The 16719-nt window shown below is 44.0% G+C and overlaps 1 protein-coding gene across 3 annotated transcripts in view; it reads left to right on the plus strand.

Moving 5' to 3' along the window:
- The window catches only part of SKA1 (spindle and kinetochore associated complex subunit 1), a 77618-nt gene extending 68631 nt beyond the window's left edge, over positions 1–8987 (plus strand). For all 3 annotated transcript variants that reach the window (XM_086960382.1, XM_086960383.1, XM_086960384.1), the window contains one exon: positions 7642–8987. In XM_086960382.1, coding sequence (XP_086816508.1) covers positions 7642–7790 — 149 coding nt within the window. In that variant the 3' untranslated portion in view covers positions 7791–8987. The remainder of the gene's footprint in view (positions 1–7641) is intronic.
- The last annotated feature ends 7732 nt before the right edge of the window (positions 8988–16719 follow it).

A 16719-nucleotide genomic window follows, 5' to 3' on the forward strand; every position in this document is an offset into this window, starting at 1 on the left:
TCTTCACCAGGGCTCTAGTGGGAGGGAGCTGCTGCTTCCCTTTGAGGGTTTGCTCTGTTCTTCTCTGATGGGAGCTCAAGGGCGCCCCGCCACGGGGGATCCGGTGCCCCAACACCTTCTGCACCGGCACCGTCCAGGACCGCGTTACCCGATGTGCCTTTCCCTACACCCCTCTGCCAGTGGCCACCTTTTGCAGACTGCCTTTCCCTCCCTACCATCGCTGCTGTCTCCACCATCACAGGAGGCCTGTTGGCTGGATTCTTGGGGGCGCAATATGTTCGCCTCGACCAGTGCGGCCCTGCGGGCCCTTAACACTTTGTGTCTTGGCTAGGGCCACCTCTTGCTTGTGGGACTCGGCGTACTCCCTTGGATCTGCAGCTTCTCAGGAGGGTGCTGGTGTTGACTTGCGGCACTTCACATTAGATGGCCGGGAGCTGGTGGCGTTTATTCTTGCTCCGCTCTGGACATCTCGGAGGTTCCTTGGTTGTGCAATGGCGTCTTCGGTTGCCCTTCGCCGCCATGCTTGGCTTCAGGACAGTTTGTTCCCGAAAAATGTTCGGGAACGGCTGGTGGATCTTCCCTTCAATGGCACTCTTTGGTTACACGCGCCGGCACACTCGGAAATCTGGAGGGTGTTGGTGGGGCTTCGGCCTCCTCCTCGTTCTCCTCCCCTTCAGTGATCTGTAGGTTGATCTGGTTCTTGGGAGCTGTTCTTTCGTTGGGACGGGTCGCCCCAGTTATGTGATCTGTGTGATTCATGTGCCTACGCGTCCTCTTTTATTGGGACTGTGGCTCTGTTGGCTGCTTGCCGACCCTTTTTGCTTTGTGTTTTTGCTTGGATTATCTGCACCAGGTTGGGCCTAAGATTAGGCCTTCTGTCGTTTACTCTTGGCTGCTTGACAAGCCTTCTGCAGGCTTTTTTCCCGCGGTTCTTTCTGTTGTCCTCTGCTGCGGAAGTTTCTTCCTAAAGAGGGTTCCTATGTCTTCGGACTAACATACCCCAGGTGCGATAGCAGTAGCTGTTATATAGCTTGTTCTGTGCTTGGGAGTTGTGGCCGCCTTTGGGTCTCTGCTCTCCCTGGCGTTTAAGTACTTTGCAGGTGCAATTCCCTTCTAGAGGGTCGGTTTGCCTTTGGCGGCGCCCCGGGGTACCCTTCTCATGGGCCGCTGGTGTGCTCTGCCGTCTGTGGCCTGTCGTCATGGCTCCGGTTCCACGTCTTTTTGTGTCATGTGTGCGGACCCCTTCCTGAGGTGTGTCAGGGGCCTTCTTCGCCTTCTGGCCCTCTGTCTTGGGGGGCTGTGATGGATTTCTGTTCCTCCCTCTTTCAGGCACACCCTGCCCGGTCTTCCTGGGTGTCACAGGGCTGCTCTTTCTGCTTCCGCCTGCTTTATTGTTGTAGGTGCTGTTCTGTCTGGTCTATTGACTTCTACCTGTGGTAGGATCAGCTGCCCTCTTCGCAGGATGTGTTCCTGGTGAGGGGGGGCTTGCCTTTTTCTGTCTCGTCTCCTTGGCACTTCTGGGTGGATCTTCTTCCTCTTCCTTGCCTTGGCCCTGGATGGAGGTTTTTTGTTGCCTGATTTAGGCGTGGGATACTTCGGCCTCCGCTTGCCTTGCCCCGGTTTCCTCTGCGGAGTGTGAACGGGCTTCCTCTCCCTTTCTTCTTTCTGCATCCCCCTTGGGATAGGGGTGTTCTGACTGTAGGGGGTTCCCCTTGCCTGGGGGGACAGGACTCCTCGCCCTGCCCGTCTGACTCGTCCCCTTTGGTACCTTCTGTTGTGTCCAGACTGGTGGGGTCCTCTCGCAGACCATCCTCCCCCGTGGGTATGGCTAGGGTATCTATTCTACGTTAAGGAATCTGCGGCTAGTAGTCTCTATCAGATGTACAAGTTACTAAGTTGTTAAGGCGCGACTACTCACCCGTAAGGGTCTCAAGGCGCTAGGGGTGGGGGGGTGGGGAGGTGCAGGTTCCAGTCCATCAAGGAGGGGGTCTGTCGAAGAGCCAGGTTTTGAGGTTTCTTGCGAAGATGGGGAGCGATGTTGTCTGTCTGAGGTGGAGCGGAAGGGCGCGTTCCATGCTTTGGCCGCGAGAAAGGAGAAGGAGCGGCCTCCCGATCTGGTCTTTCTGGTGCGGGGGACCACGGCGTAGGAAAGCTGGGCTGATCGTAGGGTCCTTTGGGGTGCGTGGAATTTGAGTCGGCTGTTCAGGTATGCTGGTCCGGTGCCGTGGAGGGCCTTGTGTGCGTGGGTGAGCATCTTAAAGGTGATTCTCGCCTCGACGGGGAGCCAGTGGAGTGTGCGCAGGTGCTGAGAGATGTGGCAGTGTTTTGGCAGGTTGAGGACCAGTCTTGCGGCGGCGTTCTGGATGTTCTGTAGCTTGCGGATGAGGTTTTTGTTTATTCCGGCGTAGAGTGCGTTGCCGTAGTCGAGTCTGCTGGTGACTAGGGCGTGAGTGACTGTCTTTCGGTGTTCGAGGGGGATCCATTTGATGGTCTTACGAACGAGGCGGAGGGTGTGGAAGCAGGAAGATGAGACAGAGTTGATCTGGCGGTCCATTTTGAGCTCGGAGTCCAGGATGATTCCCAGGTTGCGTGCGTGGTCTGTGGGGGTTGGCGGGTTTCCGAGGGCGGTGGGCCACCAGCTGTCGCTTCAGGCGTCGGGGTTTGGGCCCATGATGAGTACTTCTGTTTTGTTGGTGTTTAGTTGAAGGCAGCTGTTTTTCATCCATTTGGCGACTGCTTCCATGCCTTCTCGAAAGTTGCGTCTGGCGGTGTTGGGCTCGTTGGATAGGGAGAGGATGAGCTGGGTGTCGTCTGCATATGACACGATGTTGAGTCCGTAGGTTCTGACGATGGGGGCAAGTGGAGCCATGTAGACGTTGAAGAGCGTCGGGCTGAGGGAGGAGCCCTGGGGGACTCCGCAGGTGATCGGTGTGGGGTCCGAGAGGAAAGGGGGAGTCTGACCCGCTGCGTCCTGCCGGAGAGGAAGGAGCAGATCCAGTCGAGGGCTTTGTCCTGGATTCCTGCATCGTAGAGTCTGAGTATTAGGGTGCGGTGGGAGACTGTGCCGAACGCCGCTGATAGGTCGAGGAGGATGAGGGCTACTGTTTCTCCTTTGTCCAGTAAGGTGCGGATGTCGTCTGTTGCGGCGAGGAGGGCGGTTTCCGTACTGTGGTTTTTTCTGAAGCCGGATTGGGAGGAGTCGAGGATGTTGTGTTCTTCAATGAATGTGGCGAGTTGGCTGTTGATGGCTTTCTCAATGACTTTCGCTGGGAACGGGAGCAGGGAGATGGGTCTGTAGTTTTTGAGGTCGGTGGGGTCCGCTGAGGGTTTCTTTAGGAGGGGGTTGACCTCGGCGTGTTTCCAGTCGTCGGGGAACGAGGCAGTCGCCAGGGAGCGGTTGATGGTTTGGCGGAGCATGGGTGCGATGGTGTTGGCGGCTCTGTTGAAGATGTGGTGGGGGCAGGGGTCCATGGGGGCCCCTGAGTGGATTGACTTCATTGTCTTCAGTGTGTCTTCGGTGGTGAGGGCTGTCCAGTCATCAATCGCTGGTTTCCGGGTGTCGGGGTGGTTGGTGAGGGTTCAGTGTGTTGGTTGTCTTCGTCGAAGTTGTCGTAGATGCTCTTGATTTTGTGGTGGAAAAAGATGCTGAGTTTGTCGCAGAGGCCTTGTGAGGGAGGGATGTCGGTAGACTCGCTGGTGGGTTGGGCGAACTCCTTGATGATGCTGAAGAGTTCCTTGCTGTTGTGTGCGTGTGTGGAGATTCTGTCTTCAATCGCTTTTTTCCTCGTTTCTCTGATGAGTTGATGGTGGGCGTTGGTGGCGGCTCTGAAGTTGTTGTGGGCTTCTGTGGATTTGGTGTTTCTCCAGGCCTTTTCAAGGCGGCGGCATGTGCGCCTGGACTCTCGAAGTTCGGTGGTAAACCATCTGGCTTTCTTGGCACGGGTATTGTTTTTCTTGAGGGGGGCTATGGTGTTGGTGCTGTCCGAGATCCATCTATGCAGGGTTCGGGCTGCGGTGTTGGGGTCGTCGTTTTCCGCGATGGTTGGGGTGGAGTTGTTGAGTGAGGAGGTGAGCTGGTCATCGGTGATTTTGGTCCAGTTTCTTTGTGGAAGCAGGTGCTGGTGTCTGTGGATGGTGGGTGTTCTGAAGGTGAAGTGGACACAACGATGGTCGGTCCATGGGAGTTTGGTGGTGTGGCTGAAGGTGATGGAGTTTCCTGTAGGGAAGAGGGGGTCGAGGGTGTGTCCTGCTGAGTGCGTGGGCTCGGTCACGATCTGGCGGAATCTAATGTTGTGGAGGTTGTCCAGGAGGGATGTGGTGTTGGGGTCCAGTTGATTGTCGAGGTGGAAGTTGAGGTCTCCCAGCAGGGTGTAGTTGGTGGTTGCGGTGGCCTGCGGGGAGATAATGTCCGTGATGGAGTTGGCGAAGGGTCCGCGGGGTCCAGGGGGTCGGTAGATGAGTGTTCCTCGGAGGGTGGCGGTGGGGCTGGCCAGTATCTTGAAGTGAAGGTGTTCCATTAGTTCTGTGGACTCGTCAGGGAGTGTGCTCAGGCGGAGGCTGGATTTGTGGACGATGGCGATTCCTCCTCCTGGGTGGATGGGGCGGTCCTTCCTGGAGATCTTGTATCCTTGGGGGATGGAGATGGCGATGTCCGGTCCCGAGGTGGTGTTGGTCCAGGTTTCGGTGAAGAATGCTACGTCTGGGGTGGTGCTGTCGAGGAGGTCCCAGATTTCTGTTGCGTGTTTGTGGAGGGATCGGACGTTGAGGAGGATGCATTGCAGGGTCTTCGGTTCGGTTGTGTTACTTACCTTCTGTAACGATGTATCTGGTAGAGACGATTCTAGCCGCAGATTCCTTCACGACCCACCCTTCCTCCCTGTTCTGCGAGGGCCTTTAGATTGCTCTTCCGCACTCAACTGCCTCTGGGTACCTTATTCTGCGAGTGCCCTCTTTCACTCCTCCCTAGCGGGATGCCTGTATGTGGGTTTGCATCCATTCCTCCTTTCTGATATGTAACTGGTAAGTTCATGGGTGATCCTGCGTCCCTACACTCTGATGCTTCCAGTGTGGGGCCTTCTCCTATTTCCCCTTCCTTTTTCCTTGTTTGGAGTTTCTGACTCCTGGGCAGTCCTCTGAGTTGGAGTCTCTTGGCTGGGCCTCAGCCTTGACTCCTTTCAGGGTGCGCAACTCTCCCTAGTGGTATTGTCTTGGGGTGAATTGTCGTTGCTCTTCTGTCTTTCACTGTTAATGGACTGTGGTTGCAAGCTTCTTCGTCTGCTGCACAGTTTTTCATGTGCTTTTCCTGCCTCCATGGAGATTGTTGATTATTTGCGGGGTTGTTTTATAGTGGCTGTGACATCTCTTTCCTTCTATGACTTTCGGTGCCTTGGTTCCTGGCACTTTCCCAAATGGGCTGTTCCCCTCCATTCGCTTCTTCCCTTTTTGTTTGTCTGCCGTTTCACACACTGTTCAACTATTCTCACAGTTTTTGTTTGTGATGGCTACGTGTTGTGGCGCGGAAAAGTTCTACGAAGAAAACTGATGTCAGCACACCGGGGTGGAGCTTATGTGACCTCGCTGCCGTCACGATGTCAGGGCAGAGTCACTCGGTACCGCCCCCCCCCGGCGTGCAGAGATGCAGATACAAACCAAAGGTAAGTAACTTCTACATTAAATAGCAATAAGGCTTAAAGATAGCTCTGTCTAACAACCTTGTTTATTAAAAATATTATATTTGTTCGCTCCTTGGACCATTTTGCAACTATGCTTTATTTTCTTTATATAATTAAAAGATAACATCTGTTTGGGCAGACTTAAACTGCTGATGCACTACTGAGCAGGAGCAAACCCTTTTTTTTGGCGGCACCCGGGCATTTAATTGCGGCTATCAGGCGTTTTGCTTAATTTCGCGGTAAAATCGCAAATTGCTGGGGTGTCTGAACAGCAATATATGACAGTTGTCAACAAGAGCATTCGCCCTACAAGAACCGTGTAATTCTCAGTAATCTTTATTAAATATTTAATTATTTTAAAGTCGGTTAATTTAAAATATGTTAGCACAGAATTAGCATACAATTGATTTTTGAATTAAATTGATAAAATACAAGGATGAGAAGTATGAAAATCTCCAAACATCCACCACCTCCTTTATGGGCAAGGTCATTGAAAAAGAAGTTTATGCACATCTCCAAGATCACATCAACACCAACCATCTCATGCATGACTACCAATCCAGCTTCAGGACAAGCTGTAGCAGGAAGACAGCTGCTTTACGAACCATGGATGACACATTCTTGACCTTTGGACCTCTACCTACTGATGTTAATGAATCTCCACTTTTGAAAAGGTTGATCCCTCACCCTGATATCCTGTATGGGCTTCACTGGCCTTCCCTTGTACCCCTCCCATCTAGGCCACTTAAAACAGCTGTCATTTGGGCATCTTAACGTCCAGAAGCTCCATGTTCCCTTTGAAGTCTCATCCGGACCTGAAGCTGAACTGCACAAACACAAAACCCATGCTGTGTGCAAAACACAAGCAACAGCTAGATAATTACCGGGTGTGGTAAATACCTTCAAACTCGTAATTTCAACCAAGGCATAAACAGGAGTTTACACATGGGTCGGAATATTGCGAGGAACTTTTAATCAGGCCCTTAGATTCACACTGGTCATAGTCGTCATCCTTAGGGAACAGATATCAAAAACAACCAAGCCTGCTTGGCACCAGCTCTTGCTCAGAAAAAAAAGTTCATTCCAGATGGTGACATCAGAACTGTTGTCTGCCTCTGGATGGTGATCATACCCTGCCTCATGGTTTGCCAGACTCCATGGTGGCTGCTCTTTAGGGCATCCACCACACCCTGTTGGAACTTTACTGGCTTCCAATGCTGGTCTGTCGTATCTTCAAAATCAACGGCATCATCTACAGAGTCGTTGCTATCAGCACTGCAAAACTATCTGACTGAGAAGTAGTCATGACCCCATCAGACTGGTGGCTAAGAAGTGCACTGCCCACTTCTGTTCATAGAACCAAGCTGTATCTCCAGTCATTCGTTTACTTGTTTCATTTAATCACTGTATCGTTGCCTTGTATCTTGTATACTGCTCCTTGTCGTTTGGCTAGGTTTGCGCTATACAAATACCACATCTACAAGGCATGAAAGAAGAAAACAAGCCTTTTGGAAATCCAATGCAGAATACTTTAGCACAGGTAGCTATCCGTATAAAAGAAAAAAAATCTTCAGACAAAATTGCAACACCATCTTCTAAGATCAGGGGTCGAGCAATTAATTCTCACTTTCCTTAATAATAAAAAATTACACTCACTGTCCATCTAAATAAAGTTATTAATTGTTGGATTGTTGTCCAGTTGGGATGCCTTCATTTTCACACTTTTGATATAGTCTTCAAACCTATTTACATTGAGCTTGAGTGTAGGTTGTCAGGATGGTCAGCAGGAACTTGTATTATAGAGACACACTTCTTGCACAGTCCACAGCTATTCATTTAATTTCTTTGCAGTTGTGATGTGTCCCAAGCTGAATTTCTCAAAATCACTGTTGTTAAACATATCCATTTCTTTAGTGTTTCTTTACTTTCTGAGATGTTATTAAATGAAATACCTTGCCTTTTCTCTTAGATCAATATTTCATCGTCGATCAAGATATCAAAGAGTTCACCCAGCTGAAGGTTGACAAGCGATTTCATGGAATGTTGAACATTTTGCGCCATTGTCAGCGTCTGCGGGAATTCCGTGGAAAAGGAATTGTCCGTTATACTATTTTTTAAGTCCAGATGTACACTACTTGCTTTGATCCACATACACTTAGCACAGATTTAGCAGTGAATATTTGACAAAAAATTGCTACTGTTGCTCCATGAATTTAACTGTACTATGCTGATTATTGGAATGCAGTTTTCCTTGTTTATTAAAATTATTTAATGTCTGTATTAGGATTCACCTTAATGTCTCCTATCCAAGTGCACTCCTATTTGCATTATAATCAAACAAGATATATGGTTTAAGTAGCTACAGTAAAAGATTTTAGGATATATTGGCATGTATACCTATCTAGGTCATTATGTTTTAATGCACAGAGAGGGTGATGTATGAAATGTAAGTAAGCTCCACATTGAGCAGTATTGGGTGGATTTTCATTTTTTGAATGTTTACCACAGAGGTTGCTACTCGCGATCCTCCAAGGCCACTGTCACAAAAGGGTTCCCAGCTATCCTCAATTGATGTATTAATGATCAATAAATCTAGATGAGTAATTGAAGTAAATAGATAGCCCGAAAACTGGTGTGATTACAGCTATGGTGGACCACATTCTGACACTCCTGATGGAGATATTGATGGGGGAGAACTGTATCCAGCATTGCTGATGATGCAAAACTGGTTGGGATTGTAAATGCTAAGTGGCGCATGCTTGTATTACTGAGGCAACCAAACACTATCATTGAAAATTAGCAAGATCATTCATGCATCAGATAGCATGTGGACTGGTCCATGGTATTCAAACATAACTACATAATGTCCCACTGTTACTAGTAAAGCACTTGCTCTGCAGATAAAGAATATTCTAATATTAATTATGTCTTCTGCCCTGCTAAAATGTTTGGCCTCCAGCAGAAGCCCACCAGGCTTAAATTATAGTATTCAATTATGAGCAGGTACATATCTGTGATGCATGGCTTGGCTAAAAAATTAATTCTAAGCATAAAGTAGACCAAAACGTGAAGTTATGTTCTATATCATGAAGTCATCAGCATTTCATCAATGCTGGTGTGGCATGTGTTTGCACCTGTGGCATCTCACTGAAGTCATGGTTACTGAAGAATGTAATGTCACAATGCCTTTGCTGCAACTTGCTTAGTATGAGTTGGAATGTTACCTTTTGAAATGTAACTGGAGTATAGCTTGACCTGGTGCCCTACCTGGATGGGATCTTCTTATTCTACAATAAACCTGTATCTTTCCACTTCTGCCTTGCGTGATCCTTCAACTTGAATGAAAAGGATCTTACACTGTCAGTCAAGGAAGAATTATGGATGCGTGATGAACCATCTCTTGAGGTGTTACAGGTGGCAAAGCGTGTTGAGCACTCATTGAAGTGCGTTGAAATTATCAAAAAAGATAAGCAAACTGTTGTACAAGTGATAAGTGCAGATGTAAAAAAACCTGCAGGGAAAACAGAGGGAGCTGAACTTAAAAATAAGCCTATCATCAGAAAGTGTTATAGATGTGATAAGCCTGGGCACTTAGCAAACTATAAGAACTATCCTGCCTTAAAAACTGTTTATTCAAAGTGCAAAAGAAAGGGACACTTTGCTATTGTGTGCAAGTCAAAAGTAACTTCCTCTACTAAAGTGAAATGTGTTGATGCTGAAGATATTTCAGAAGAAGATTTTGTGTGTGGGCAAATTGTTGTTCAAGTTGATGATTTGGGGAATAAGACAAGAACATGTCCTATTGACACTATTCTTGTAGAAGGAGAACCCACCAAAGTTCTTGTTGACTTTGGTGCAAAATTTACATTAATCTCCAAGTCTTTCTTTCTCAACAAGCTTCTCAACAGAGTTACATTACATAGGCCTGACATTAAGCCGATAGCATATGGGGGTGAACCTATACCTCTCCGAGGCTATTTCAATGGACTCATCAAGTATGAACAACGTTATACTTCTGCCAAAATATATGTTTCTGAGAAGGGTGTCCGCATTATTAGTTGGTTTCACCAAGTTGATTTAGGTGTAATGCTTGACCCCAGTAGTGAGAGTCCCATTGTTCTGAAAGATAGAAATAATGTTGTTCAGCAATCCTCTTCCCTCTGCACTGTGTTTACTGATAACATAAAAGACAAATTTGCTAATGTTTTCATGGAAGAACTTGGTTGTCTAAAAAATGTAAAGCTTGAAATACGTTTGCGAGCCGGAGCTCAACCTTCGTGTTCCAAAGTAAGAAATGTACCTTTAGCCTTTAAAGAAGAAATGGAAAAGGAATTACAAAAACTTATGGATGGAGGTATAATAGTGGAGGTGGAGAGTACGGAGTGGGTCGCCCCAGTAGTTGCAGCTCGAAAATCCAATGGAAGTCTTTGTCTCTGTGTGGATTTGAAACCCCTTAACAAAAGTGTCATAGTAGACCATTATCACCAACCCAACATTTCAGAACTGTTGGTTTTGCTAGAAGGTGCTAAGGTGTTCAGCACCATTGATCTCCCCTCCGCTTACCATCCGATTCTGCTGGACGAGGCATCAAGAGATCTCACAGCTTTTGTAACTCCTTTTGGAACTTTCAGGTTTGTGAGGATGCCGTTTGGCTTGGTGTCAGCGGCATCCGTTTTTCAATGTGTGATGAAGAAAGTTCTCTAGGTTTGCAAAGGAGTGTGTGTTTATCAAGATGACATTCTTGTTTTTGGTAAGGATGAGCAACAACATGGTCATCGCCTGTTTGAGGTTTTAGGAAAGCTTGATGAGGCTAATTTGACCATTAAGGCTGAAAATTGTCATTTTGGTGTCTCTACCATTAGTTATTTGGGTGACTCCATTTCAGGTGATGGAGTCATACCCAAACCTGACTTATTAGACACCATCACTCGCATGTGTGCACCAAGTTCGAGAGAAGAATTATTGAAATTGTTCGGGCATGATAGAATATTATAACAAATTCATAGAGAATTTTGCGGAACAATGTGCCAATATGAGACTGCTACTCAAAAAAGGGACTGAGTTCGTATGGAATGACAAGTGTGAACATGAATTCAATATTCTAAAACAAAGACTCAATTCAGCTCCGTGTCTTAAGAGTTTGATTCCCAGTAAATTATTGTATATTACCACAGAGTCTTAAGGGTCTAGGAGCAGTACTTCAACAGCAGAGTGATGATGGTTTGTTAACTATCATGTTTGCTTTGCGTGGATTGAAAGTCGATGAGTCACGCCACTCAGTCATCAAGCGTGAGGCGTTAGCTGTTTTTTGGGCCATAAAGAAATGTCGAAAGTTTTTATGGGGGACAAAATTCATTGATAGGATAGACCACAAGCCCCTATGTGAAATATTTACTAAAAAAGGGATTGATGCTGTTGTAGTATCTTTGAAATGAATTGAAGAAGAATTGTAGTAAAATAAGATAGATTTATTCCAAGGAAAAGAGCACATCCATGCAGATCTTCTGCCAGCATTAACAGTGAGTAACTGTCCTCACAGCGATTACATCATGGAACTTAGAACACAAATAATGAAATGGATACAAGCAAGTTAAAGGGGAAATGCATAACATATAATAGAAACAAAACCATTTAATTGAAAAGCAGGATACTACATATCCTCCCTTTTTCAAAAACAAAAACATTAAACACAACTCTTCCTTTCTCCCTTAAAAAAAATGTAAAAAAAATAACTCCATAAATTTTGTTGACCTCATCTAAATCATATAAACATTTCATTCTTGTTCATTCAACTAGGATTATCTTCAGATAAAGGTACATGTACACAGCATCTTATAAAATAAAATGGACTTTAACCCACAGAAAGTATTTTGGAAAAGTCCTCTATGTGAAAATCCTTTGAATTTACAAATCTTACCTGAGAAAATGTTGGAAAACCCTTTTAAGACCCAAAACATTTTTTCTTCACAAACTTCAGTAGTTAAAACTTGTTCTGGACTGTTGAAGTTAAGAATAACATGTAAAGATTTTTCCACACAAGAATATACTGACCATCAGCAATGAAATTCAATATACAGAACACAGTACTATTTCTAAATTAAAATATTAAATAATGGTACCAAAACAGTTCTATATAATTACAAGTATAACCTTTTTTTTTTCTAAATGTAAGCAGACACAAGTCCGCAGCAACCTGTAAAGGAATTCTGCCAAACTTAACCATACCCCAAAGGTTAATTTTTACTATTTTCATCAACATTGACGTCTGAGTCATAATCAGAAGAATAAGAATCAGCAACACAAGCAACTCTAGGTCGTTGAGATGAACTCCTGTTGCAAACTTTAGCATAATGTCCCAAAATTCTACAATTGGAAAATTTAACAGATCTTGCAGGACAGTCTTCACATCCAGCGTTGTGATTCTTGTCACCACATCGAAAACAAGCAAAAGAAGATTCATTTTTACTAAAAGATTGTTTATAAGACGGTTTCTGGTAAAAAGAATTCCTGTTACTCCTTTTTATAGATGTATCCTTACTATTTTTGCTGACAGAAACCTTATTAACAGTAGGAGTAGAAGTAGTAGTGGTAGACTCTGATTGCTCTGACAAGGCTTTCGAACTTCTATCAGAAAGTTCAGCTTTTTTTAATAAAGCGATAACATCCTTCAAAGAAGATTCACCTTCAATCCAAAGTCTATCTTGAATGCTTTTATTTCTTGAGCAAACTACAACTTGATCCCGAATAAGTTCATCATGCAAAACTCCAAATTTGCAATGCATAGCTAACAACTTTAATTGAGAAACGCACTCTTCCACAGATTCATTTTCTAATTGTTCGCTTTTGAAGAAAGCACGTCTGGTGACTCCAATACACACTGTAGGGGACTAATGTTCAGTTAAATCCAAAATTGCAGTCTTGAAAATATCTAAATCTCCTGACCTATCTGGTTTTGTCATTTGATTATACACTCTTAAACCTTCCGGGCCAAGACTATGTAAAAGCATCCTAATTTTACGCTCAGGTGTTAAAGTTCCAACATTGTCCTCAAGAGTAGCGATATAATTAAGAAAATTCTCCTTCCACTTAGGCCATTTGATGATAGGTTCACCAGGAGATGTTTGGAGTACTAATATTAATATTAATACAAGAAGCAGAATTAGCATTGACAGAAGGAGTACTTGTAGAAGCAGGATTAACACTAGGATTAGTGTTACTCATTTTACTTGTAAACATGAGTTACTTGAAAATCAAAATTTGTTATGAATTAATAATGTAAAATAATGCAAAGTCAAGAAGAAAATCGTTGTAAATAACCTTACATTGAGGCTTCAAAATTGCAGAAAGCAGAGTGTGAAATCACGAAGAAAGTACTTAAACTCTGTCTATAAATCGCAGAAAACAAAGGATGAAATCACGAAGAAAGTGCTTAAATTCTGGCTTCAGATTGCAGAAACAGTGTGTGAAAACACGAAGAAAGTACTTACACTGTGGCTTTAAATCGTAGAAGACGATGAAGCATGAAGAAAGAAGTATAAGGATGTGCTCTTGAATTCACTCGTAAGTTTTCCCTAAAAATCCAAGATGGCGTCACGTACTTAACGTGAGGTTACGTAAAGTGACCTTGTTAGGCCGATAGTAGTGCTGAAAAGCGTCAGAGGTTGCTTAGCAACATGTGACGTGGTGCGAGCGCTTGATCCGTGCACACATGTGTTGCTAGGAGTCCGACAACAGAAGCATGCGCACAAAACAGCCAACTTAATTAAGAGGTAAACACTTTCAGAAAAAATTAATACTACGACCAAAATGTCAAGTTAACTTGAAAATAGAAGCAGGAAAAACTGAAATCACTCACGGTTTTGTGAAGAGTTTTCCTTTTTTTTTTCCAGAATAGTAAACCAAACAGCATAGGTAGTACTGTCGAGGTGAAATCAATTTTCCAAATATTATGCTGCAACCTTGATAGAAGTAGAAGAAGAATATGCTGTGAGTGCTGTTATATTATATCAATTGTAGAAGAAGAAATGTCCGAAGTTGCCATAAAAAAATCTAACTTAAAAAAAAATTTCAAAGAAGATGATAAGTCCTTTTTCTCAGATCCCAATATCGTAGCCAATTTTGTAGTATCTTTGAAATGAATTGAAGAAGAATTGTAGTAAAATAAGATAGATTTATTCCAAGGAAAAGAGCACATCCATGCAGATCTTCTGCCAGCATCAACAGTGAGTAACTGTCCTCACAGCGATTACATCATGGAACTTAGAACACAAATAATGAAATGGATACAAGCAAGTTAAAGGGGAAATGCATAACATATAATAGAAACAAAACCATTTCATTGAAAAGCAGGATACTACAGCTGTCTCCAGCAGGATTACCAAATGGGTGGTTGCCTTACAAGAATTCGACTATGACATAAGGTACATACCTGGTGTTGAAAATGGGGTTGCTGACACTCTATCCAGACTCGTAGACACTGAGGATGAGCCTGAGGCATCCGATGTTGATTGTTTTGAAGATATTCATGTGTGCATTGTTGATGAAGAGATTGTCTCTCAGGATGAGTGGCGTAGGGAACTCTCCTCTGAATCTACCCTTACTGAAGTTATATCTCTCATTAATAAAAGGTGGCATTCAAAAAGACAAGCCTCAGAAGATAGTCAGAAATTCTGGGGAGTGAAGGATGAAGTAAGTGTTTCTGGTGGGCTTCTGTATTGTGGTACAAGATTGATTCGTCCCCTTAGCCTCCGCTCCAAGCTGGTTGATCTTTCTCATTTATCTCATCTTGGTATGTCTAAGACCAAGTAAAGGCTTACCTAGTGTATTGGTGGCTTGGGATGGATCTGCTTGTTGAGAGACTTGTTAGAGATTGTATGGAATGTTCTGTGTGTGACAAATCTGAGATGGTGAGGGTACAACCCATGGTAATAAGGAAATTGCCCACTAGTCCATGGAAAGAAATAGCTCTGGATATTTTGGGGCCCATCTATGGGAATGGATAGCAGATGTTTGTCATCGTTTCCATATATATGTATTCTAGGTGGCCACAAGTTTGCTTCACGAGTGGTATAGAGACTAAGAAAATAATTGAATTCTTAGAAAGTCTCATATCTAGAGAGGGTCTTCCTGATACCATTTTAACGGACAATAGTGTTCAACTGGTCTCTAAAGAGATAGAAGTATTATGAAGTAAACACAGGATAATGCACAAAAAGTGCTCACTTTACCACCCTGAGACTAATGGAATGATTGAACGCTTCAACCGTGTTTTAAAGGAGGTGATTACCTTAGCTAAGAGTTCTGGGTTGGATTGGAAAAAGAAGTTCTTAGGAAAGTGCACATGTATAGGTTGACTCCACATAGTACCACAGGTAAATCTTCCTTTGTTTTGTTTAAAGGCAGAACTCTGTGTACTTTAGTGGAACCACATTGTGTGCGTGATTTGCAAAAAAAACCTGGTGGAAGTTCTGACAAACTTGTGGCGTAAGAGAGAGATTGAGAAAGCTGCAGTGAGGAAGTCTCTGTTTGACTCTAGACAAGCTGTTAAAAGTACCAAAGTGAACATTGGTGATTTGGTGGTTATCAAATAACCTTGTATGAGTGGGAAGCTTTCTAAACCCATAGAGTGCTTAAGTTGTTTAACAATGCTGTTACAACTCAAGATCATCGATTTTGGAACCTAGCAAGAGTTCTGTACAAAGGTTTTGTGGATTCCAATGTAACAGGTAAGGGTTCAACTCACTCTCCGATAGGTAACTCAAAGTTACCGGAAACAGCTGCCAGGTTGTCCACAAGGGTTAAAGTCAAACCTTCATATTTGAAAGACTTTATACATTGAAAATTCTTTTTTTTTGTTGTGTGTTTGTTCTTTTGGGTTTTGCTTTTTTTGTTTGGTTTTATTACAGGAGGGAAGGTGTGTGGCATCTGATTGCACCTGTGGCATCTCACTGAAGTCATGGTTACCTAAGAATGAAATGTCACAATGCCTTTGGTGCAGCTTGCTTAGTATGAGTTGGAAAGTTACCTTTTGAAATGTAACTGGAGTATAGATTGACCTGTTGCCCTACCTGGATGGGATCTTCTTACTCTACAATAAACCTGCATCTTTCCACTTCAAACCTGCCTTGCGTGATCCTTCAACTTGAATCCCAGGATCTTACATCTGGGTTACTCCTACTGGTTAAGCAAACTCCTGTAGAAAATGCACCTTTCTGGCAAGTGCCTCCATTTACTTCTCAATAGCTGATATATTTTGAGTTTGGACAGTGGGAGAATGATAACCAGCCTCTCAGTGTAGTTGTTCTGCCCTTTAACAAAGAATATCAATTGCAAACATTAAGTGACACTTTTTACAGTTGGGTACATCTGTGGTAAAAACTGCATAAGGCGTGCACACCTGTCATAAAGGTTTAATAATCAGCGTGACACACAGCTTGGTTGAAACCACCCATGTCTGCGTGATTATAAACGCCAAAGAAATGCTGATAATCAGTCATGTAACAACACAGGCAATCCCGCAGAGACAAACTATAAGACTAATAAACCATTTGACCTGTTAAAACATACCTGTCAAATCAATTCAGTCATCTGCAAAGTTTACTTTTAATAATACATTTATATTGGCTTTTTTTCACAAATGTTCACATTACAATAGGGACAACACATTTACATTTACGTTCAAAATAAGTCAGTAAGAAGTAGAAAAAGCATCACATGTAATTAATTCCAAGTTGCAACTCCCTTGTCAGCCTGAGATTCCTTCACAAATCCAGGATAATCCATCCCTTGGCATAGATGTGTGTGCTTTTACAGACGGCCCGATGTGTCAATGGGATCATCCAGCGACATGCAATTATCCATATCTCGTGTCCATCCCTTTAACCAGGTGAGCCTCTATTCTGTCAATTTTTGGCGATTTCTCTTCTTGCAATTACCAATTCTTAGTGTATCAGTGCTATTTTATATCGACTGTTTAGTGTCCAAGTCGAGGGATATATGTAGCAGGGGGACATTGGGATGCTGATCCATTTGCCTACAGTCCATCTCC

This window comes from Lissotriton vulgaris, chromosome 3_1 (assembly GCF_964263255.1).
Source record: "Lissotriton vulgaris chromosome 3_1, aLisVul1.2, whole genome shotgun sequence".
Classification (NCBI taxonomy): Eukaryota; Metazoa; Chordata; class Amphibia; order Caudata; family Salamandridae; genus Lissotriton; species Lissotriton vulgaris.